Genomic DNA, 24,778 nt, shown 5'->3' with positions numbered 1-24,778 from the left:
GCATTATTGATATAAATTTTCCTCTTTGAACTGCTTTTGTTGCATCCCCTAAGTTTTTCTACATGTGTTTCCATTTTCATTTGTCTCAAGATATTTTTCTATTTCCCTTTTGACTTCTTCTTTGACCCATTGGTCGTTCGAGAGCATCCTCCTTGATCTCCATATATCGGTGAATTTTCCAGTTTTCCCCTCATAATTGATTTCTATGCTTGACCTGATTTCAATCCTCTTAAATTTGTTAAGATTTGTTTTGTGGCCCAGCATATGATCTCTTCTGGGGAATGTTTCTTATGTACTTGAGAGGAATGTGTATTTTGCTGTTCTTAGTTGGAACCTACATATCTGTCAGGCCATCTCGTCTAACATGTATTTTTTTTTTTCCTGAGGAAGATTTGCCCTGAGCTAACAACTGTACCAATCTTCTTCTATTTTCTATGTGGGTCATCAACACAGCATGGCTGCTGATGGGTGGTGTAGGTCCATCCCTGGGAACCAAACAGAAGCTGCTGAAGCAAAGCATGCTGAACTTAACCACTAGGCCACAGGGCCAGATCCCTCTAATGTGTATTTTCTTCCTTATTGATTTTCTCTGGATAACATATCAATATGCTCTTTTCAAGAAAAGTTTCTGTGTACTGATCCTCAACTTATTCACAGATTACATGCTGCTTGAGGGTAGGAATTGTACCTGTTCCTCTTTACATCTTAGAACCTGATCTACTGCTTGTTCTTTGTAGGTACTCAACACAGTTTTTCTGAATTGAGTTATCACTATTATTATCACATATAAGAAGGATAGTATTTTTGGATCTTGGTTTTTTGATTGTATCTTCCTTATAACTGTCTACTACAATGTCTCCAGGGAATAAGGCAGGACCAATGGTACCTTGAGAAGGAGGATATGGTTCAGGGGAAGTCCTTAGAGGTGAAGAGTACCTAGAAAGCCTATATTCTGGACAGAAGAAGAGAGAGACAAAAAGGTGAGGAGTCTAATGGCCTCTAGGTTGATGTCCTCTCAGAAGGAATAAAGGGTTGAAACATCCAGATGGAGGTAACAAGTAAAACACTATTCTTTTTTAGATATCGCCTAGGGGAGCTTATTTGCCATTTGTATATCTATTTTGGTGAATTGCCCGTTCAAATACTTTGCCCATTCTTTGCCGGGATATTTATTTATCTAATATTGAGTTTAGAGAGGGTTTTTTAAAAATATATACTCTGGAAATAAGGCTTTTACCAGATACAGATATATCCTTTACAAATATTTTCTCTCTGTATATAGCTTGTCTTTTGATTTTATTAACCATGTCTTTAGAAGAGCAGAAGTTTTTACATTTTGATAAAATCCAATTTTTTTCTTGTGTTTTTAGTGTTTTGCCTAAGAAATATTTTCCTATTCCAAGTTCACAAACATTTTTTCCTATGCTTTCTTCCAGAATTTTTTCCGATTTTAGGTTCTATGTTTAGATTTATGATTCATTTTTTGTTAAATTTTCTGTATGGTCCAAGGTAAGGGTCAAATTTCATGTATTTATTTATAGACATGCAATTTTAACAGCATAATTTATTGAAAAGACCATTCTTTCTCCACTGAATTGTCTTTGTTACCTTATAAAAAATTGGTTGTCAATAAATATGGGTCTATTTCTGTACTTCCTATTCATTTCCATTGATATCTTGGTATATCTGCATCAAATGTCATGCCATTTTTGATTACTGTAGCCTTATGATGAGTCTTGAAATCAAGGTATTGTAAGTCCTTCAACTATATTCTTCTCTTACAACATTGTTTTATGTCTTTTGCATTTTATTGTGGATTTTAAAATAAGCTTGTTAATTGTTCTGAAAATGCATTCTGGAATTTTGATTGGGACTGTGTTGAATGTTTAGAACAACTTGGGTAAAACTGACATCTTAACAATATTGAGTCTTCCTACCCTAAAACAAGGTCCATCTCTTTATTTATTCAAGGCTTCTTTAATATCTCTCAGCAATATTTTGTAGTTTTCAGTACACAGGTCTTGCATTGAAATATTTCATATTTTTTGATATTGTACAAGCAATGCTTTCTTGACTTCAATATCCAATAATTGCTAGTACGTAGAAATATCTTTTTTATATTGGTGTTGTATTATGAACTCTACTAAGTTCACTTATTAGCTTATCAGTTTTTTTGTTGATTTCATTGAATTTTCTACATAGATGACAATGTTGTCTGCCAATAAAGGCCATTTTACTTCTTCTTTTCCAATCTGGATGCATTTTTCCCCTTGTTCTTGCTTTATTACATGGGTTGCAACCTCTAAGACAATGTTGAATGTATGTCTTACTTGAAGTGATATGATATCATTTCACATATAAGTGTAAAGTCATATATTTCTTCTCTCTTGGCTTTCATTATAACCTGGACACACATTCTACTTATATATATTTTATAAACTATGCACTATATTGTTTGCTTAAACACTCAGTTGTTATTTAAAGATGTTTTAAAAATTAAAGAAAAAATCTCATATATTTCATCACGTAGTTACCATTTCTGGAACTGTTCCTTCCTTTGAGTAGTTCCATATTTCCATCTGGTGTCATTTTTCTTCCGCCTGAAGGACTTTCTATAACATTTCTTGTAGTGTAAGTCTGCTGGTGATGACTTTTTCCTTTCTGTATGTCTGAAAAAGTCTTTATTTTGCCTTCTTTTGAAAGATATTTTACTGTGTATGAAATTCTAGGGTGGCTTCTTCCCCTGCCCCCATTACTTTAAACATGTTACTCCGTTGTCTTCTCATTTGCATTGTTACTTATGAGAAATCTGCTATCAGCTTTGTCTTTGTTCCTTTGTACATAACATATTCTTTTCATATCTGATTGTTTTTAATATTTTCTCTTGATCACTGATTTTGTTCAATTGATTATGATATGCCTTAGTGTAGTTTCTTACATTTCTTGAGTTTGGGATCTCACGAGATTCTTGTATTTTTTTGCTTAAAGTTTGCATTAAATTTGGAAAAAAATTCAGTCTGATTTCTTCAAATATTTTTCTGTTCTCTACTCTTTATCCTGTCCACCGGGGACTCAAGAGAGACATATATTAGATTGCCCGATGATCTCCCACAGTTTACCAATACTTTTTCATTTTTAAAATTCTTTTTTCTCTGTCTTTCATTTTGGGTAGTTTCTATTCCTTTGGATTCAAATTTACTAATCTTGTTTTTGCAATATCAAATCTGCCACTAATCCTATTTTATGTATTTTTCATCTCAAGCATTGTAGCTTTTATCTCTAGATGTTCAACTTGGTCATTTTTCTATCTCTGATGTCTCTACATAATTTATTAACACATGGAAAACAGTTATAATAATTGTTTAATGTACGTGTCTGCTAATTCTAACTTCTGTGTCAGTTCTGTGTCGGTTTCAATTGATTAATTTTTCTCCTCATTATTGGTTGTATTTTTTCTGCTTTTTTACGTACTTGGTGATGTTTTATTGAATGTTATACATTTTAACTTCTTTGGTGCTGGATATTTTTATATTCCTATAAATAGTCTTGAGATTTGTTCTAGGATACAGTTAAGCTAGTTGGAAAGTTTGATCCTTTTCAGTCTTCCTTTTAAGATTTGTTAGGTGGGTGGCTGGCCCCATGGCCGAATGGTTAAGTTCACATGCTCCACTTTGGCAGCCCAGAATTTTGCCAGTTTGGATCCTGGGTGCAGACCTAGCACCTCTCATCAAGCCATGCTGAGGTGGTGTCCCACACAGCACACCTACGACTAGAATATACAATCATGTACTGGGAAGCTTTGGGGAGAAAGAAGAAGAAGAAGAAGGAGAGGGAGAAGAAGGAGGAGGAGGAGGAAGAGGAGGAGGAGGAGAAGTGAAAAAACAAAGATTGGCAACAGATGTTAGCTCAAGTGCCAATCTTAAAAAAAAGAAAAAACAAAAGATTTGTTAGGTGGGACCAGAGTTGTGTTTGGCCTAGAGCTAATTAATCCCTTTATGGAGGCAAGACTTTTCTGAGTACCCAACTCTCCACAAATTCTGAGGTTTTTCATTCTGTCTGGTAAGCACAGGTCTTGTGTAACAAACAGATATTATTACCACTAATATTTTGAGTGACTCTTTACTTGGTCTCAGGTAGTTTCTTATAAACATATATTGCTTAAATGGTTATTCAAGGGGAATCTTCAGTATATTTCCAGAGTTCTCTGTGCAGGTCTGTCCTCTCTGATACTCTGATGTGTGAACTCTAGCTGCTTTGTTCTCCTTGAGCTCTCAACTCCATCCACTCAACTCATAGAGTCTGCAGGACTCATTGCAGGAGTCTGACTCTATTCATCCCCCAGTACCATGGTCTACAAACTCTTTCAAGGCAGTAAGCTGGGACAATTGTAAGGCTCATCTTGTTTGTTTCACGTCTTTCTGGGATCACTGTCTTCCATAGCTTGATGTCGAATGCCTCGAAAACTGTTGTTGCATACAATTTGTTTGGTGTTTGGTTGTTTCAGGCAAGAGGGTAAATATGACCCCTGTTACTTTATCTTGGCTGGAAGTAGAAGTATCATTTGATCTCATGTACTTTTGATAATTTCTTCTGGTTTTCAACAGTTACAATTAGCCCCATGAAGTTGGATAATGTGATAATATGAATGCGTGTAACTACATTATGGGAACCCCCTTACAACTTCAGTTGGTAGAGTTTAGAAATGGGACCAATTTAACAGGTAAGTTTAAATCTTAGAAAAATATTCCATTAGTAATTCTGGAAAAATTATGGAGGGATACCAATTCAAAGGAGAAACATTAATAAAATTAATATTAAAATAAAATCTAAAATAAAATTAAAATCTATCTAATAAAAATAAAATCAAATCAAAAATAAAAATTAATCTATAATACTTAGGCATAATTGTGGATAACATAGAGTTTTAGACTTTTATAGCTGATGCTTTTTCCTATGGTATAGTTGGATACTTTTCCTATAATTTCAATTACCAGCAATATGCTGATGACTCCTAAAATATTCTCTCTAGCCCAGGTGTCTCCCTTGAGCGCAAGAGTCATCACCTACTACACATCTGTCCAGAATCTCCACTATCTAATGGAGCCTCAATTTCCTTCAAGGTCAGAGCTGAAATCAGCTCCATGCCAGCTACCACTCTTCCTTTCCTGAATTACTTATCATGATGTTCTCATGCTTTTATAAATCTCTACAGGTTTTTACATTCAACTAGGATAACCTTCCTCTACTCAGCCCCTACAATATGCCTCCTTGTTGCCAGGAGTTCACAGAAATTTTGGTGCATACATTGATTTAATTAATCTATTAAATTAATAGTCTCAAGCCTTTCCCAGCACGTCTATGAATTCCTGGTGTGCTCATGTCCTTACTGTCCCCTTTAGCTATAATGTACGGAATTGGCTCTCTTTGTGGATCATTTCACCACACTGAGTGCATCCCTGTGCCTCCTCAGGTCAACTCAGCCACAAAGCTTATCTCCTTTCCTTAATTTACACAATAAGGACCACACTGAAAGTTTTATGGATGGTAGAAGAAATCACTAAGGTATTAGAGGTGAGTGGTACAGATTACATCATTACAATACAGACTACTCCTTAGATATCTTTTTTCCTCCCTCTATCCCTTAGCTATTTCTGTCAACCTGGGCTCTGGTGTTCTACCATATTGCTCACTGCCTCACTCTGCTCCTGAGGAATTCTCTGCTATTCACTGCACACCTCAATTCAGTGATTCATTACAAGAATTTTGTGTATTGTTCTCTCTTCTTCTTGTGCACCTTGCCCAAGTTGTCTGTCAAAATGTTTTTCTAATAAAAAATGGTCTCTGCTTAGAGAAATTTGGTACTATCTCTTATGCTAACTTTTTTATCTTCTTACATTTATAAAACTGGAAGGGAGAAATGCGTGTTTGAAATAATTACAATTTTTACATTATTCATATTATGGTGAAAATACATGACAAACATTATTCATCATCCAAAAGAGATTGATGGAAATCAAATGTACTTGAATATACATGAAATTTGTAGCAGAAAATAATTTATTTAACACTTGTCTTAGAAAACTGTATTTTCTTTGAAAGGGTGAGATAAGTCTATTTTTATCTTTGAGTGAAAGAAAAATTAGAGTTGATGAAAAATCAGAGCAATTGATAAACATGAAAATATAATTCAGCTTAATGATTTTGTGACTTGATTCCTTCACAGGTGAACATCAAAAGGAAAATCCAATTAAAATATGGCTGCAACACGGTGAATAAGACCAGTATTCATTAGATTATTTAAAAATATGTGATGGGACCACTGTAACAAAGTAGAAAAATAGTTTTTATATTGTATAAGATATCCGAAGAAAACATGAAAGTCTTCTTAATTATGGAATGTTTCATGGGTTTCATATATGTTAGAAAGATAACCAGTACCACTTTGCATAAGATTACAAAACTTATTCGCAGTAAGTCAGAGTTGATTTTAACAAAATAAATATATTACATAAGTAGAAATGTGAAAGTTTTGCTGCAAAATTTACAGGAAAAAAGCTGAAGATTTTAGGCACACATTGTCTGCATAATTTGGGTTTAATGATATTTAAGTTTTTGCGTAAGTAAAGAAACTTTAAGGGGCCAGCCCAGTGGCACAGCAGTTAAGTTCTCATGGTCTGCTTCGGTGGCCCAGGGTTCACTGGTTCGGATCCTGGGTGTAGATCTACGCACAGCTTGGCAAGCCATGCTGTGGTAGGCGTCCCACATATAAAGTAGAGGAAGATGGGCACGGATGCTAGCTCAGGGCCAGTCTTCCTCAGCAAAACCAGGAGGACTGGCAGCAGATGTTAGCTCAGGGCTAATTTTCCTTGGAAAAAATTAAAAAATTTTTAAAAACCAAAAAACTTTAAGATGTACTTGATACTATCAAATAATCGAATAAAACTTCAAAGTTGCGTAAAGAGTATCTTGCAAATTGAAAATAGACGTGAGCTTCCATAATTGGTGTTCCTATAAATAACTGAATTTATGTGTATTAGCAATTATTAATAATTACATTTCTTGGCTTAAACTTACATTCTTCAGAGATTATTCACACGTATAAGAAAACTCATTTTTGAAATTTTACTTAAAAAGAATTTAAATTTTAAAGGAAGCTTGCAGAGTGTCATTGGGACAAATAAGGTTTAGTTAAATATACTAAAATGACCTATTATGGGAATAAAATGCTTTGTTGGATGGCAAGTGTGTGAAAGTGTCATTTTCTGAATGTTGCTGGAATATAATGGTTCCTCAGTTCTGAAAGATGTCCAATTAGTGTACCTAAAAGCAGCTCTTAATAAAACAATTTACTGTCTTTTGTTGCTTTTTCATGCTATTTTTGCTTTAGCACCTCTGTAAAGCAAGCACATTTATTTTCTTTTATAGATTTTTGTGGCTCCTACTGTGGGACAGTTCTGCTTCTAAAGACTACAGCTTTATTCGTTTCATCAAAAGAAAAAACATAGTCTGTGAAACTAGACTTATTAATATGACCAATAACAATTGCTCTATTATCCAATTATAGGTATATTCTTTTTTATTTGGTTTATACCTATGCCAACCTATGCTTGAAGGCAATTTGCTGGTATGTCATCTTACTGAAAGTACTCTGCTTTGTGGGATAACCTGGGGGTATCATGGGACCATGTCTTAACAGACTAACTGATCACATTCAATATTTTCTGCACCTATCAATTGGCTTAGCTGGTAAAGCCAGTGATAATGGGCTTTAGCCCAAAACTGCAGGCTTCACCTCTTTACACAGTAAATCACATTTCTTATAGAAAAAAAACCCCTCATGTCTACAGACTTCATCAAGATCTTGAGCCATTTGTCTTGCAAATACAGTCTGTGCGTGTCTTGCCATTGACAAACTGTAGTCTATCTTATTAAATAATAATACAGGACAGATATTTATCCCACTCCTGAACTCATCTTTGTTACTCAAAAAAATACGTGGTCACCTGGCCCAACTTAAAAATAATGAACAGCATGCCCTTTTAGAAATGTTACATTTAATAACAAAAGAAATAAAGAGCCTTTTATAGCTCACAGGCACCTAGATACTTTTTCTTCTCTTCTCTTGTAAAGCAATGCAGTGACATCGTTTTTCACTGTTAATTTCTGCAGCCTTGACATTCTTCTTTCAGTGGGCTTCCTTATTTTGACTCTCTGAAGTTTTTGCTGTTGCATATTTGCTTGTAGATAATGAGCTCGTGAATAATGCAAATTGCTGTTTTCTTTACATTCACATTTCTAGATATGTTACTTCATTTCTTCGTAATTCAAAGCCTCCTTTTAGATATATCTCATGACTTTTTAGTTTTACACAATTTCTTGATTTTTTTCTAGCCTTAAGGGCAGACTGGAACCAGGAAAATTAATACACAAGAGATGTCCCAAATATTATTTTAAAAATAAATTTTCCTCTACTTGACTTAAAATCCACTGCCTCCAGGGCATATCTTGTAGAAAATAAAAGATTTCTTCAAGTAAGGAAAAACTGGATCTGACATTGTTCTTAACATTGCCCTGATTTATTTGTCTATGAATTAATTTAGTGGCTCCACCACGTACATGCTATGTCACAGAGATGGTCCATTTAAGCTCTTTGAGAGTTAATTTATCTGTAAAATGGGCATAATAAAATTTTCCTTGCAGGGTTATTTGTGGCAATCAAACTAAAATAAACACAAATTCAAAATATAAATGCTATAGAAGCATGAGCTAATGCAATGATACTGGAACTCACGAGCTGTCGGTCGATGCTGTCTGCATTCACACAGTGCAGCTTCCTCTATTTCTTCTCAAAAACTAACACAGCATTGTGAGATGAGTAACTCCTTCCTCATATGTTTGGAAGAGTCTTTTTCCTCTCTCTTAACTTTTATAAGGTAAAGAAAAGATAAAAGAGGGCATGAGAAAGCTTTTCTGTAGCATCATTGTTATTAAGAATCTGTCAGGATAAATATTTCTAAAGAAGGAAGGAAAGCAAAAAGAGGAGAGAAGAGATGAGATAAGGAAAAAAAGCAGTTAAATACAGTAAAAATAACATTTTATAATCCAACACTAGCCCTGGATTTTGACTTTTGAATGTATCAGTTGGCTGAGAACTTTTTGATCCAAAACATGGAAAGATGCCAGCTGGCGACTCTAGAAGCTAAACTCAGAGATCCTCCTAGTTCTATAAAAAAGTTTTAATAAGAAACATGCATTTAATTCATTACAGAAGAAGAGAGGAAAGATATGTTCATGCAGTCTTTCATTATTTGCTAGAAATTATATGTTTAAAGGCCTATGAAATGAAAATTTTACATTCTATACAAGGAATTTTGATTTCGTGCTTTGCTCACTGCACTGCAGATGTTTTTATTTGTTTTATTTGTTTGTTTGCTTTTTGCATCCAAAATGGTGTGATGTTAACCTAGCAGCAGGACGTGGGATCAGCTCGGGAAAATGAAACTCTCGTGTTTAAACGGTGTCTGCAACATCTACAGGCATTTGGACCTGGGGAGGTGTCGGTCAGTGGCAAGCGATGAGGAATTTGAACGTCCTGAAGTGCAATTTGTGCATATTGGGGAGCCGTCGGCTCATCATTAACTAATTTTAACCTATTTACTTAATGCCTCAAATCAATTTTTAAATTAAGATATTAGAATATTGGACGTCATATTATGGGTTTTGTAAGAAATACACCCAACGGAGTAAATTGGATATAGGAGAATGCTGCTCATCTCATAATTTTATACTAAGCAGTCAAGTTTTCATTCTGGTAGGTCATTTGATTCTCTGCAGGTGGCTCTGCCTCCCTCTGAAGACAGCCCTGGCTCACACGTTACACAAATGAAATGCGATTATCTTTGTGGGTAGCATCGTATGATCTGGAACAAGTCTAGGACTCATATAAAGATCCTTCATATAAATCATCCAGCTAAGCTTCTGTGGCCCCAAACTCCTCATTTAAAAATGTTGATAAATGAAGTACCTCTTTAGTTAATAAATGAAGTATCTCTTTAGTTATCCTTTGTCAGCAACATTCATTTTAATGGAAAGTGAGTTTACAGGGTTACATGATTGAACTACTGAGCCAAGTCAGTGTTGGCAAATGATGGGCTAAATTATTGATGTTACACACTAATGAATTCTGATGAGAAATAAAACACAGACATTACGTTTCAAGTGGTTCATAATTATTTTTGTACTTTAAAAGCAATTTTATTCTTTTTTCAAATCACACTGGTTCTGTAAAACAAAAACATAGTTAGTGATTATACTAAAATTATTGAGTTTGTGGCAAAAAATGCTCTTGTAAGTTTTCATTTCTGTGAAGATAATGTTATTCACACTAGGTTTCTGATTTCCTTCTGTACTTCTGGGAAAAGATAATTAAATTAAATGTCTAAATTTTAAAACCAGTGTCTTTAAATAAGATAATCTGCTTTGCAACCATGGTTAGCATTTCAATGGATGCGTTTATAATCTATGATATGTCTATCAAGACATTTACTGGAGCCGTGTTGAAATACCATCGTTATTTAAGGTAATGACAAATTCAGAGGGACTTCTATGAAGCAGCTTTGTTTAGTAAAGAAATTATCCTCAAACATGTGACACAGAATGAAGTATGTCCTATAAAATGGTAGATATTTGACAAAGTCAGGGCCTGGTGGCAATAAATGACGCCGTTTCATATTCAGTAAAGGCACACAGAAGTCTATACACTCCATAAAGTAATGACAGTTCCCTTTCATATTTCCTCATGAGTTAACTGTCCCAGATTGAGACTTTACTTGTCTGTGACCTTCCTTCTTTCTAATGCGGAGACTCAAACAAAGGCTCAATCTGAAGAGATTTTAGACTGATTTTAATTAAGAGATACTAGAGGTAGAAATCACAGTCGATGAGGTAGTTCAAAGATTCATCACTTGCTGGTCATGAGTGTTTGGACAAGTCCCTCAGCATCTCTACAGCTCAGTTACCGACCTCCCTAAATGGGGCAGCACGTCCTCCTCTCCTATCAGAGAAGGTTGTCATAATTCACAAATCAAGTATGCACGAAACTGAAACCTGCTATGTAAATACATTTCTATATTTGCCTAGACTGTAGTTCATTTTAGGGAGATCCATAGAATTAGTTTGAAAAACATTCCATTTACCAACTGAGGGATAAGATGTAGGGGAAAGGAATGAGAAGAGTTTTCAAGTCAAGGTTTGGTCAACATGCCAGATTACTGTCCCCTTAGGATAATATGTGCAGACTCATACAAGAATAAAAATCCGAAAGTAAAAGTTCTTTCATTGGGCTGGACTGAGGTAGGAGACGCAGTGCAGCGTACTTTAGTTCTCACTTGGTGTACCCTGTATAAGAAATTGTAAAAAACCCTGGGACTTGTTTAACTCTGTAACACCCCCTTTCCACCTTAAGGTTTGCTGAGTCATTTTCTTCATCTTCATAGTTTTCCCTTTATCTATGATAGACTTGGCACCATTTGTGAATAACAAGGCTATTTCAAATTTTATTTTTAGTATTTTCTTTTGAAATTTTATCCTAATATCTTTCCCTTGTTATAACTCCACTGTTCATTGTTCTATAATCTTGATACTTTGGGATGAAAAATCATGTGTCTGAGTTAATCTCACATCAAAGCAGTATCATTATATAATGATGATGCTAAGTTGTATGAAAAATACCTACTGGATATGCTCCATTAGTCACTAATTTTCAAACTTAAAGTTCTGTCTTTGAAAACCTCCTCTCCCCCACACCACTGACATGGCTCCTCCACTTGAAAAATGTACTGCCTGTGTAAAGTGAATTAAAAAAAAAATAAAGATGCTGGGTATTATTTTGTTTAAGTCCAAGAAAAAAATCAGAATATATAAAAATTTGTATCATTCTAATAAAAACAATCATAAATATGCTTATTTTATTTTAAAATTAAAAAGACCACATTTTGGTTTTAGCATATTATTTAACAGAATAAAGACAGTAGATGATTTAATTCACGGAATTTAATATTGACAAATGCTTTATGAACTTCTTGAATCTACATCACATTGAAATGTGTGAAATGACTGTATTTCCATCTCAGATATCAACATTTGAATTGAAGTTCTCCTTTGTTTATTTTGAAATGGAAGGAAGACAGGTGACGTAATGCTACGATTGTTACCCACAGGCACTCATGAATGTTGTCAGAGAGAATCTTCAAGATATTTTGAGGGATAAGAGTCAGAAGACCAATACCATAGGTGATAAACAAAAAACAAAGCATTAGAGAGGTTAGAAACAGGATGGAAACCACTTCAAGGGAAACATGAAATAGGACCGTACTGTCTAGAGGAAACAAAGGATCTCTTACACACACTCAGATCAATCATTTGGCAGCCAAGTTTATCATATGAAAAGAATAAAGTTAATTTGATTATACCAACAGTCAAGAAGAACTTCATTTCTGCAACATCTTTATTAGGATGTTCCTAGGTGCCATCCTAGGTTCCATATGCTAAATGCTAAGTTGGGTGCGAATGAAGCGACAGAGATACTCCCTAAGTTGGGCCCACTGGAGATCTGGCCCTGATCACCTCTCTGACCTCATTTTGTACTTTACCCCAGCCCTGTGATCCACCCATATAGGCCCTCTAACTCTACCAAAGGAAACTATCCGGCTTTATGCCCCTTGAATTGTTGATTCCATCACATGGAGTTAATCTTGCATGAACTTTCTTAATTCTGTTCAAAATATTTTCTCATTTCTCTTATAATTTATGTGGGGAATTTTTCAAATATCTTTTAATTATTGATTCCTAATAATTCCATTGTGGTCAGAAAACATATTCTTCATCATTTTAATGCTTTTAAATTTATTAGACTTGTTTTATGAGCCAGTATATAGTCAATATTTTGAAATGTTCCATGTGCACTTAAAATAATGTATATTCAGCTATTGTTGAATGGAATGTTTTATAAATGTCAATTAGGACAAGTTGATTGATAGTATTGGTCAAATATTCCATGTTCTTATTCATTTTCTCTATGCATATTCTATCAACTTCTAAGAGTACTGAAATCTCAAACTATGTGTGCATCTTTTTATTTCTGCTTTAAATTTTTTCAATATTTGCTTTTATGCACTTTTGAAATTTTCTAATTAGATGCATACACATTTAGGATTGTTAGATATGCCTGATGAATTGATTCTTTCTCTTAATGAAATGACACTCTTGATCTCTGGTAATATTTCTAGTTGTGAAGTTTAATTTGTCTGATATTAATGTAGTCTCTCCAACTTTTGCTTGGTGTTGCATGGCATGGTCTTTTTTTATTCTTTTACTCTCAATCTATCAGTGTCTTCATACTTAAAGTGTATCATTTATAGACAATTAAGTTTGAGTTTTCTATGTTTATCTAATATGGCTGTATCTGTTTTTTAATTGGGGTTTTTGGCTCATTTATATTTAATATAACTTTTGATATGCTTGGATTTATGTCTACAGAATCAATATTTTTGCTGGATAGAGAATTCTGGGTTCATTTCTTTCTTTTAGCAGTTTTAAGATACTCTTCTATGTCTTCTGTCCTCTATAGTTTCTGATGAGATGTTAGAGGTAATTTTTTGATTTCCTTTCCTCTGGCCACTTTTAATTTTATCTTTAATTTTTTTTTATCTTTAGTTTTCGTGAGTTGACTATGATGTACCTAGGCATGATTTTTATGTATATGTCTTTTGGGGGTTTCTTTAACCTTATTGGATCTGTAACTTGATTTTTCACCAAAATGACCATATTATTTTTATGCTTTTTATGATTTAAGTGCATTTCCTACTGGTAGATGATAAGTTAAGCTATTCTAATATCATAAGAAGAAACACCTAAGAAGTACATGTCAAAATTTTAGCACTTTGTTTGGTAAATGAATGGTTGAGAATTATTTACTGAATGTTCAATGCATTCCTGGAATATCAAACCTAAATTAGCCTGTTAATTTGTGGCCCTGTTTAAGACTTTATCACACAGACACACAGAAAATTGCCATAGTATCATGATTAAGAACAGGTACCCAGTAAGCAAACTGCCTGGGTTTAAACCCTGTCTCTCCTGTTAGCTACATGACTCTGGGCAAAATATGTAACCTCTGTGTGCTTCAGTTTCCTCTTCCATAAAATGAGGACAGTATGATAGCACCTCCTAGGGTTCTCTGGGAATTAAATGAATTAAAATTTATATAGCAATGAGGACAATGTCTGGCACATAGTAAGGACTAGATAAATGCCTTGTTAAAGAAAGAAAAGAAAAGGAAATGAGGACACAATGTCTATTTCATAGCCTTGGAATCTGTTTTCCATGTTGCTCACACCTCTTCTTCTTTAAGGCGCTCCCTTCCCCCAGTCTCACACGATGTGCCTCTTCGTCTATTTATGTTCAGTTACTCATTCCCGGAAGCCTGTTTCAATTCCCATCTCTTTTTCAGAGGTATTCCCCTGAATTTAGGTCTAAGCAGCTCTCTCCACTTCCTGGCCAGCCAGAAAGTTTACTGTCCATACCTGGTAACACTTCATCATATAACTAGTTATTCCCTAATATTTTGTATGTCTACGTCTTCACTTCATTTCTGATATTTGTTGTCTTGCACTTTTATTCTCTAATAACATCAACCTAGTTGTCATTTCCCCTGCACACTGATGCACTGTGCTGTTTTATTTTCATATATCTTTGTTCCAGCCGTTGTCTCTTTCCATAACCCTCCCATCTACCTTTTGTTGATGTCTCCACACCTTTTAAGATTTAGTTTAGTAGGTAGGGTATTTCCTTCAGAAAACTGAATTTGCGTTTGCAGGTTGGGCCACGTGCTCTCCTTCTTGCTGTCATTTATATTTACGCAACATATGAGGTTTCAAGCTCCTTGAAGACAGAGATTTTATCTTCCACCTTTGGACTCTCAGTTTCTAGCAAAATGCCTTTCACATTGTAGGCACCCCCCAAAAATGTGTCTTGAAATTAATTGATATTCTTCAACCTAACTCTACTGCTTAAGGTCAAAGACCAAGATGTATATTGTATGCATTATATTGGTATTCAATATGTACAGAGTGAAATCAGTGTTTCAGTGTTATGAAAATTTATATTTTTCCCCTCATCCATCAAAATGAAATTCTAAAGGCTTACTTTCACCATAGAAAGATAATGAAGCAGTCAGTGCTAAAAGTAGGGTATAGAACAAATAAACTTATAAGTTGTCTTTCATCCACATTTTTCTGACTCTGAATTGACTTTTGGCAATAGGCATTTATTTCTTAGCATTCTTACCTATAGTCAACATTGGATTAAGGTGGAATGCTGATTTAACATTTAATAGAAGATATTGGTTAAAAGGTGGCTCATTTATTCGGATGTTTTAACAGAATATTTGTTTAATTCTTCTTTTAGTTTATGTGTTTATGCATACTTTAATGGTTGAGGCAAGAATGACTAAAAGATTTCAAGTTAACCAAGCATTTCTTTTGTTACATTATATGACTAGAGGTGTTGTGTACCTATCTGTGGTTTCTTGAATTCCTAAGAGTTTGAAATGACGTCAGACGTTGAGTTGCAAGCTCCGGAAGGTGAAAAGATTGGAAAGTATAAATGCTTCCATGATTAATTAATTTTGGCAAATTTTGGCAAGAAGTTGTTGCATTTTCAAAATCACCTTACAACACTATTGGAAAAGAGAGAAGAAAGTGAATTAAAGTTGTAAATTGTTTACCATGTACAGGGCACACTGCACACTTCATCGCATCCAGTTCTCACAGCAACCCTTGGGTAGGCACTGTTTATACCTGCTTCACATCTCAGATGATACCACCAAACAACCAACCAACCAACTCACCAACATACCCACCTCCAAAATCAAACTGGTATTCAGAGTCATGAAGTTTATATTTTCAGTTCAACACAGAGAGAGGGATTAAACAAACAAAAAATTTACTCTTTAAACTATTTTGACCTATTTATTTACGCAAGTGATAAAGCAAAGTGCATTGCTAAAATGCGTTTTAGTACCTCTCCTATCATTTCATGTGCCCATTCCCTATTTTATTTTTCTCTTTAGCACATAGTACTACTATATCTTTAACTTGTTTATTGTCTCATTTTCTCTATTGAAATGTAAGTTCCATGAGGGTAAGAATTCTTGTCTGTTTTGCTTATTATTGTATCTTTTTTCATGAAAAGTTTTTATTTTTATGTAGTCAACGTTAATATTTTCTTTAATTTCCCCTCATTTAAGAAGGACATTCTTACTCAAAACATTCAATATCCTATATATTTTAAAAGATGTTATAGATTTTTAATGCTTAATCTATAATCTATAGAAATGTACAAAGTAATCTATACTTTATCCCTCAGAGAGCTGGCAAGTGAATAGTGCCCTCATTGTATGCAATTTGAAATCTTAGTCTCATTATATTCTAAATTCCACATATTTGTGAACGTTTCTGGATACTATATATCAGTGCACAGCCTCAGGCCTGCTGTCTGTTTTGCATCAATATTATGCTATTTTAATTACTTTAGCTTTTGATATGTTTTGCTGCCCAGTGGTATAAGTTCCTGACCCCAACACTACTACAATTTTTCTTGTTTAAGAAATGTCAGAGCTATTCTTATGGTTTTTATCTTCAAAATGCATTTGGAATCACCTTCTCAAGCTTCATGGAAAAATCTTTTCTGGATTTTGAGTATGATTGCATTGAATTTATGGATTTTTCAAATGTTGAGATTTTAAAAAATTGGCATCTTCCCAGTATGTATAATCTTCTCATCCATGAAAATGATATATATTTACTCTTATTTAGGTCTTTGCTTATGTCTTTTCATTACTGTTTAGTAGCTTTCTCCAAAAGAATTCAGCCAACTTTTTGTTAGGTTTATTCTTAGGAACTTTATACTTCAGATTGCCATTTTAAATAACTGTCTTATTAATTCTAATGCTTTTCCAGTTGATTCTCCCAGATTTTCTAGGAGAAACATCGTATTGCCAGACAATAATGATAGTTTTGCCCTTTTCCTACACAGTATCTGTACCTCTTATTTATTTTTCTTGACTTACTGCTAAGGCTTCGGCACAGTGATGCACAGCAATGATGACAGCAGAAACACTTACTTTTGCTTTGATTTTAAGAAAATGCTTCCAGTAATTTATCACTTAGGACATTTTATCAAGTTAAGGGAGTTTTGTTCTAAACTATTTTGTGACTTTTATTAGAGTAAGTAGATGTTGCTCTTGTTAGCAAACATTTTTCAGCATATATTGAGTAATCATACATAATCTTTCCCCTTTAATCTGTCATTACGTTAAATTGCATTAATATATTTTCTAACGTAGAATTTCTTTGCAGTTTGAGTCAAAACTCACAGGTTTTGATATCTGATGCTCTTATTTTCTTTTATTTTTAAAAAGTTCAAGAAGATGTGGCAGTATATCCCATTGTGATTGTAAATTCTCTGAATTTCAATCAGTTCTTACTTTATATATTCTGAAGGTATGTTGCCATGTGCATTAAGTTCATGACTGATATGTCTTAATAGGTTATATATTTTATCAATATGAAATATCCATATTTGAATGTTTCAATTCTTTTTACCTTGAAGTCTCTTTCTCTCTCTTTCCAAATTAGAACTTTCAAATTCTTTTTTTCTAGGCTCTTCATTCAGTTTCTGTTGGTCTGAGGTGCATCTCTTCTGAATGAGATGGATTTTGCTTTTATGACCAATCTGTAAATCTATAACTTTAAACTGTGTAATAAAACAATTTACAGCCATTATGATCACTAAAAAGTTTAGATTTATTTGGTACATTTTTATACTTTTCTTGTCCTCTTTCTTGCATTTTGAATTAATTTTTTATGGTACGTTTTTTCTCTGGTAATCTGGGAGTGACAAATCTTATTTCTAGACTTTCAGTGGATATTCTTAAATTACTGGCATCTACTACCTAGTGTTGACCAGTAACACTGAGCAATTTAATGTCATTCCTCAATCATAATATCTCCAAATGTACATATTTTAATATCCAAATTTCCATAATTTCTTTTGTCTTTAAAAAGATCACATAGCTGCAGAGATTTTCTTCTATATCATGTTGGTAACTGATTTTAGATATTTATCCTGTGTTTTTTTCTGGCTTCTTTTCCTTTGCACAGTCCTCTTCCAGAACTAGGAAATTAGGCTGTCCCTATACATATTTATGTATTTTGTACGTGTATGTGGGATAGAGGGAGAGAATGATTAAACACCTTACTTCCATGCCATCCAAATTCCTGGCAAAAGAGCCAGAAAATGCTTTTGTTTATTAACTTATAGAATTGTAGGCACCTAGAGCTGGAAAGAACCTTTGAGGTTATCACATTCAATCTTAATAAACCAATTCAATAACTCACTTAAAAATCAATTCATTCAACAAATATTTTTAAGTACTTATCATGTTTCAAGAATTGTAGCTGGTGCCAGGGAGATAAAAATAAACAAATGAGATGTGCTTTCCAACTGAGAAGGCTCACATTCTAGTGGGTGAGGAGATACAGACACCCATACAGATGTGTGTGCAAGGAGGTCAGGGAACACTCCAGGAGGAGTGCTGCCTCTTGGCTGACTCTTAGACCATTCACTTTCCCTCAACCACTGCAGTAACTTCTGCTTGAGCACCAGCAGTACATGTTTGCATAGCAACACTTACCACTTAGAAAACGTATTCTTATTGAGCCCAAACCCACTTTTCAAACTCTTCCATCATTGGTCCGGGTGTTGCCTTCCAGAGCTCAACAAAACATATGTGCTGACCTTCACTTAGCAGTCTTTCAGATATTTGTCCTTCCAAGGTCTTTTTCCTTTTACAGTTAAGCATTCTAAATTTTGTATATTTCTCCCTCTCTCTGATCCTTCTTATATTGCTGCTCTCTAGTGTATAAATATGATCTTTAAACTATGATTTCCAAATCTGTATAAAATACTGCAGATGCAGTCAACTTTTGAAAAAATGTGACAAAACTATCATCTCCTTTAACCAAACAAAATACTTGAGCTTATACAGTCTAAGATCACATCAACATGTTGTAGCCACATCGCATTCTCTCATTTAAATGATGAGTTAATGCCCAGTCTTTCTTCCAAATAAGATGCCAAGGAGGGATTGAATATCACAGCATTGAGTGTATTAAAAATAAAAAGAGAGGGGTTGGCCTCGTGGCACAGGGGTTAAGTTCACTTGCTCTGATTCAGTGGCCCGGGGTTCCTTGGTTCAGATCCCAGGGGCGGACCTAAGCACTACTTATCAAGCCATGCTGTGGCAGGCATCTCATATATAAAATAGAGGAAGTTGGGCACAGATGTTAGCTCAGGGCTAATATTCCTCAAAATACATAAATAAAAAGAGAAAAACAATGATGAGAAAATGAAATAACAGTACTTTACATGGGCTCAGATGGGAGGTTAGAACTACAAAATATGCCCTACACTGTCAGAGTCAAGAAGTCTTATGTGCTTGCTAGAGCTGGAACATGGCGTTGGTTCTAAGATTGTAGTAGCTCACTTTGGCTCATATTAAACTGTGGTCAGCTAAAATCTCTCTCTCTATTTTTTATATAAATGGTTTCAATGTCAAATGTACTAATTCTGCATTCCAGTTATAGTTCATCTTATTGGTTCCTGCTTAAACATGTAATTCAAAAGCTTATCTGGCCCACCTGGTTTCCTACCATCTGCAGATCTTCTAGTTATGATTTTTGGTGGTCCTGCGAGGAATTGCTCCAAGCTCAAGGATGAATTAAGTTTCATTTTTCTGATCAACGTTCATTTTGAGTTGCTCTTACTCACTATTAGTTATATACAATTTACTTTTCCAAATGTTCATCAGATGATTTTCTCATCAAATAGTTCACTAATATCTTACAGCATCATTTTAACACTACCTTCAAAGTATAAAACATTAGACTCCCCAATATGCACATGCTACTAAATCATATGAAAATAGAGAGCAATATGTCTGGTCTCTTGAGCAATTTTTAGCTACATTGACTCCAACCGTAGAGACTGACGCCTGCAGACTCACTCTGCAAACATAGTAAATCACTCCGCCATGTTTTCCTTTTTAAAAATTGCGTATAATATGTGAAAACAAGATAGCATGGGATACTTCAAGATTCCCTTAGTAGCCTTGCTACCGCACACCCTAGAAAACAACTGAGCAAGAATTGAACTAATTTCACTAAGAGTGTAAAGCTCCAAAAAAGCTAGAGTCTTCTAAAACGGACAGCATAGCAACAAAGAGGAAGAGTGAGCTGCTGGAAGTACAACGGCAATATGGTGGTATGTATAGAGTACAGCAGGAGATCAGGGAAGATGGAAATCCATTCAGGTGTCAGAGGGAGGTCGCGGAAGCACCAGGAAGGATTCTGTAGAGATGTTTGATTTGAGTCAAGTGTTCTTTAACAGGTAAGGTAAGGAATAGTATCGCAGAAAAGGGGGAAAAGTATAAGCCCAGGAGAGGAGAAAGGAGTTCAATAGCTTTCATGGTTAGTAGGAATTTTGGAGTGGCTGAAACAGACTGAAGGAACTAACGTGGAGAGAGATGCAGCTGGGAAGGTTGGCAGGAGCTGAGTCATGGAGGTCATTGTGTACCATGCTGAAGGTTTAGGACTTGATTTTTGTTTTAGAAGATTGCACATTTCTGTAGTTTTATGGCAAGATCCTGAAAATTATATTGTCACACTTTTACTAAAAGCAGAAATAGAAATAGTCTAAATTGAAGGCATCTCCAGCAGATAAGAAAAGAATCCACTAAGTTAGGCTCCTCAAGTTCCCCACATACAATCCAGCCTTGCTGCTGTATCTCTGGATGCTGAGTCGTTGAGTTTTCCCATTGATACTGTCCTGTCATCTCTAGCCCTTCATTTCCACGGTTATGTAAGAGCCATCAAAATAAGTCATCTAAAACCAAGTTTAGTAAAGAACATATTGGTGAATTTCTAATAAAAAGTTAGAATAAGGATTATTGAAAGTTATGGATTGAGAATTCACTTTATCCGTATTCAGATAGTTTCTACTGACATTTTCAATATTTCAAAATACACCCTAATTCACAATGAAGATTTGCATTTGTGAGATTTTTAAGAATGTTTACATTTGGGCAGAAATATGGGACTTTTCTAAGACAAGAATCAGAACATGCAGACTACCCTTGAATATTTAAAAGGGAATCACAGGTTATAGCCACTCCATAATTTTAATGTACTATATGTTAACAGACTTTTTAAGGAAAAAAACATGCTTCTGACTTCTACAATACTGTGATTGTAGTTTATACTCAAGTTTGCATATGAATTTCTATTAAGCCTACAGTTTTTTTTTTTTTTTTTTGAGGAAGACCAGCCCTGGGCTAACATCTGCCACCAATCCTCCTCTTTTTGCTAAGGAAGATTGGCCCTGAGCTAGCATCTGTGTCCGTCTTCCTCCCTTTTATATGTGGGACACCTGCCACAACATGGCTTGACAAGTAGTACATAGGTCTGTGCCTGGGACCCGAACCAGTGAACCTTGGGCCGCCAAAGCAGAGCATGCGAACTTAACTTCTATGCCACTGGGCTGGCCCCTAAACCTACATATTTTAACCTCTACCTTTTAAAAACCTTAAATTTCTCTTACTATTTTAAATTTTTGTTGTAACCCATTATCAATAGAACTCTTATACAAAGTATATATATAAAGTATATATACATGTATAAAGTACATATATTTTATATATGGCATATGTATGTACATATATGTATATATAACCTCATGATATATATATCTCTTCAAAACAAAATAGCAAAAATAGCAACCAGTAAAAATGAAATTTCAAATAACTTTGGAAGTGCTTTGCAAAATCCTTTTCTTTAATTGTGGTGATGCATCATGAAGTGCACACGTATTTAAAATATTTAGAAAAAGATTGGTTTGTTTAGGTTCAGCATGCATGCTTTATGCTGCAAGTTAATGAAAATTATGGCTTTAAAGAGCATATGTCATTTTTTTTGTCTTTTATAGAACAGGTACTTGTATTTTTTGTTTTTTAATAGAACAAGGTGGTGTGTGTCTTCCTTTGGGAGGTCATGTTTTATACATATTGAAACATTTCAATTAGCAAAATATTAATTCGAAAAAATTTAAGTAATTTTCAGATACTAGTCTTCGCATCGTTAATATGGGTTTCTAAAATAGATCAAAGTCTTACAATAAAGACAATTGATCCACTAAAAGTTTTTACAGAGACAAGTGTAAAATTTCATATACATCTGGAACCACAGCTACATTCTAACCCCATGTTGCTTATTTTTCAAATAAAGTCATCCCCAAATCTGCTTGGGAGGACCGGCCTCTTGAAAAGGGAAGGGGAAAGAAAACAGTTAAATAAAATAAATATAAGAGTGTCATTTTCACTGAAGTAGATTTCACACAAAAGCAACACAAGGCAACTGTTGATAACATTTTTTAAACAGCTGAATGTCATCTGTAAAACCTGAAGATCTGAAAATATATATTTATACCAAATGTATTTATAAAATCTGTTGTGAGGTTTGTGAGAAATAAGTCCAATCTTCCTTTTCCCCCAAAGTATGCATGGTATATATGCTAACTTACTGAATTCATCCTTCATGCAATTCCAGTTTATTAAAGAGGTTAAAAATTTATAAAACTCTGATGGGATATGGTTTTAATGCTTCATCACACTACCCATCATTTGCTTTTCAATCTAGATCAGAATGATCTTTCCCACTTCCCTGCAATCACCTACCTGCACAGCTAATATTTCCTGAATACTCTCTTGAGAGTCTGTCTGGAACTTGGCCAGCCTCCTCTGGCTGTAGAGGACCACCAGTTTGAAGTGCTCCTGCCACACCTTGTGTATCCTTCTTTGCAGCTGACAGAGCTAAAGGGAAGAGGGAGGGGGAAAAAACACAAGTCAGAGTAGGAGAGGAAATTAATGGCAGTGTTCGAGAAGAATGATGGAGGGAAATATAGAAAGCAGTCAATAGCCCATTCTGCACTGTACGGACCTGACAGGAATTTCACAGTCTCTTGATTTTTCAGCCCACTCATGTGCATTCGTCAGAAACCAGTCACATCTGGCCGCCAGGATGGGGGGTTAATTTTCTCTAAATGCCTCAGCAGTTTTGTTCTAGCTGAGGCAAACTCTGTGACTGCAAAGCTGATGAGTAAAATATTTCTACTTCACCCAGTTTAACTCAAAACCGATAGCCTCGGGACATATTGAACCTTTCTTGAAAAAAATAATCTTTTGAAGCTTTTTTGAATGGCACATCAGGTCAAGCCAAAGTTTAAAAATGCAACTTTAAGACTTTGATGGACACCGTTGCGTCTTTTTCTCCTCATAAAGCTTACCATTGCTTGGCAATGTGTGCTTTAGAGCGTGACAAAACTAAAGAGAATTAACTTAGCCATCAACTGCTGAGGGAGAACAATAACATCGAAGAAATTTCCAGCTAGAACTCCCTGTTAATCTACCTCCCTCTGACTGTGTGACATGGAAAGATCTTACTGCACTAAAGTACAGTGGATGCGACGACTAGAAGGGACATGTTTAATACTGAATCTGTACGGAAAAAAAGACTTCTGTGAGGCATTAATATAAACCAAACAAAAGAAACACCGTAGAAGTTTGACCAAGACAATGTACATTTTCCCGTCAATAGTTAGCAAAGCCATACCATACAGAATTGATATAATTAGATTATATTCAAAGAAATTAACTTCATAAAAATTAATGGTAAAAATCACATTAAAAAAAACATTTACATATGATATGTTCCATCCCTGAAACCTCTTTTGATTTTTGGTAATGTGGGTAATTGTTTATGTTGATTTCTTTTTAGCCTATTTTGCAGAATGGAAATATAATCACCAAAGATTTTGTATCAAACATTTCTGCATGACAGAATAAAAACATGTCACGAATATGGCTATTTTGTGTTCCATTTATTGATCTGGGTACTGCTTACATGCAAGAGATGCTTTGCAAAACTTCATCAAACAGTGCATGCATCACTTATGAACTTTTCTGTATGCATATTTCAATAAAAAAGTTTACTTGAAGGTAGCAATTTTTAAAATAGCTCCCTGGTGTTGCATGTGAATTGTTTATCATCATCTTCATTATGAATTATAATAAGCAACACATAGGTATTCATGTAAGTCCACAGAAAAATTAAACCTCTATTCTTGGTTAATTGGTTAACTTAGGAAGAAAAAAATAATCTTGAAAACTATAGATATTTCAGTTTGGTAAATGCTGAAATACATTACCTGGAATTAGTTTATGGGCTTTCAAATAATTTAGACTATTGAGTCAAGCATCACTTTTTGTACAGAAAATCTGTCAGTATTAAATTTTTCCGGAAAAGTTTTAATACATATTTAAATACACTATTTTAATAATTTTAAAATGATATTAAAATAATTTTTTCTGTCAACTCTGACAGTGGGGGGAGGGTATGGTGTATCTTGATATACTCATTAAGATATGAGGACACGTTAGTCTATATATTATACTGTTATTATGATATCCACAAATATGACAAAAGGCAAATAAGAGGAACATGAATTTTAGAGGAATTAAAGTGAAGGTAATTTTTTTTACAAGCAGGAGCTCTTCAATGTGTGGAAGGTTTTACAAGTGGGAGCTCCTCAACCAAGGCGAACTGAA

General features: G+C 34.6%; 1 protein-coding gene across 1 annotated transcript in view; it reads right to left on the bottom strand.

Moving 5' to 3' along the window:
- CCDC178 (coiled-coil domain containing 178) overlaps window positions 1–24,778 on the bottom strand; it is a 361,283-nt gene that overhangs the window by 7,877 nt on the left and 328,628 nt on the right. The window contains exon 19 of the mRNA XM_046671168.1: window positions 22,850–22,984. Coding sequence (XP_046527124.1) covers window positions 22,850–22,984 — 135 coding nt within the window. The remainder of the gene's footprint in view (window positions 1–22,849; window positions 22,985–24,778) is intronic.

This window comes from Equus quagga, chromosome 9 (assembly GCF_021613505.1).
Source record: "Equus quagga isolate Etosha38 chromosome 9, UCLA_HA_Equagga_1.0, whole genome shotgun sequence".
Classification (NCBI taxonomy): domain Eukaryota; kingdom Metazoa; phylum Chordata; class Mammalia; order Perissodactyla; family Equidae; genus Equus; species Equus quagga.
Note: the sequence above shows the minus strand (reverse complement) of the source record. Positions and strands in the feature narration are given on the sequence as shown.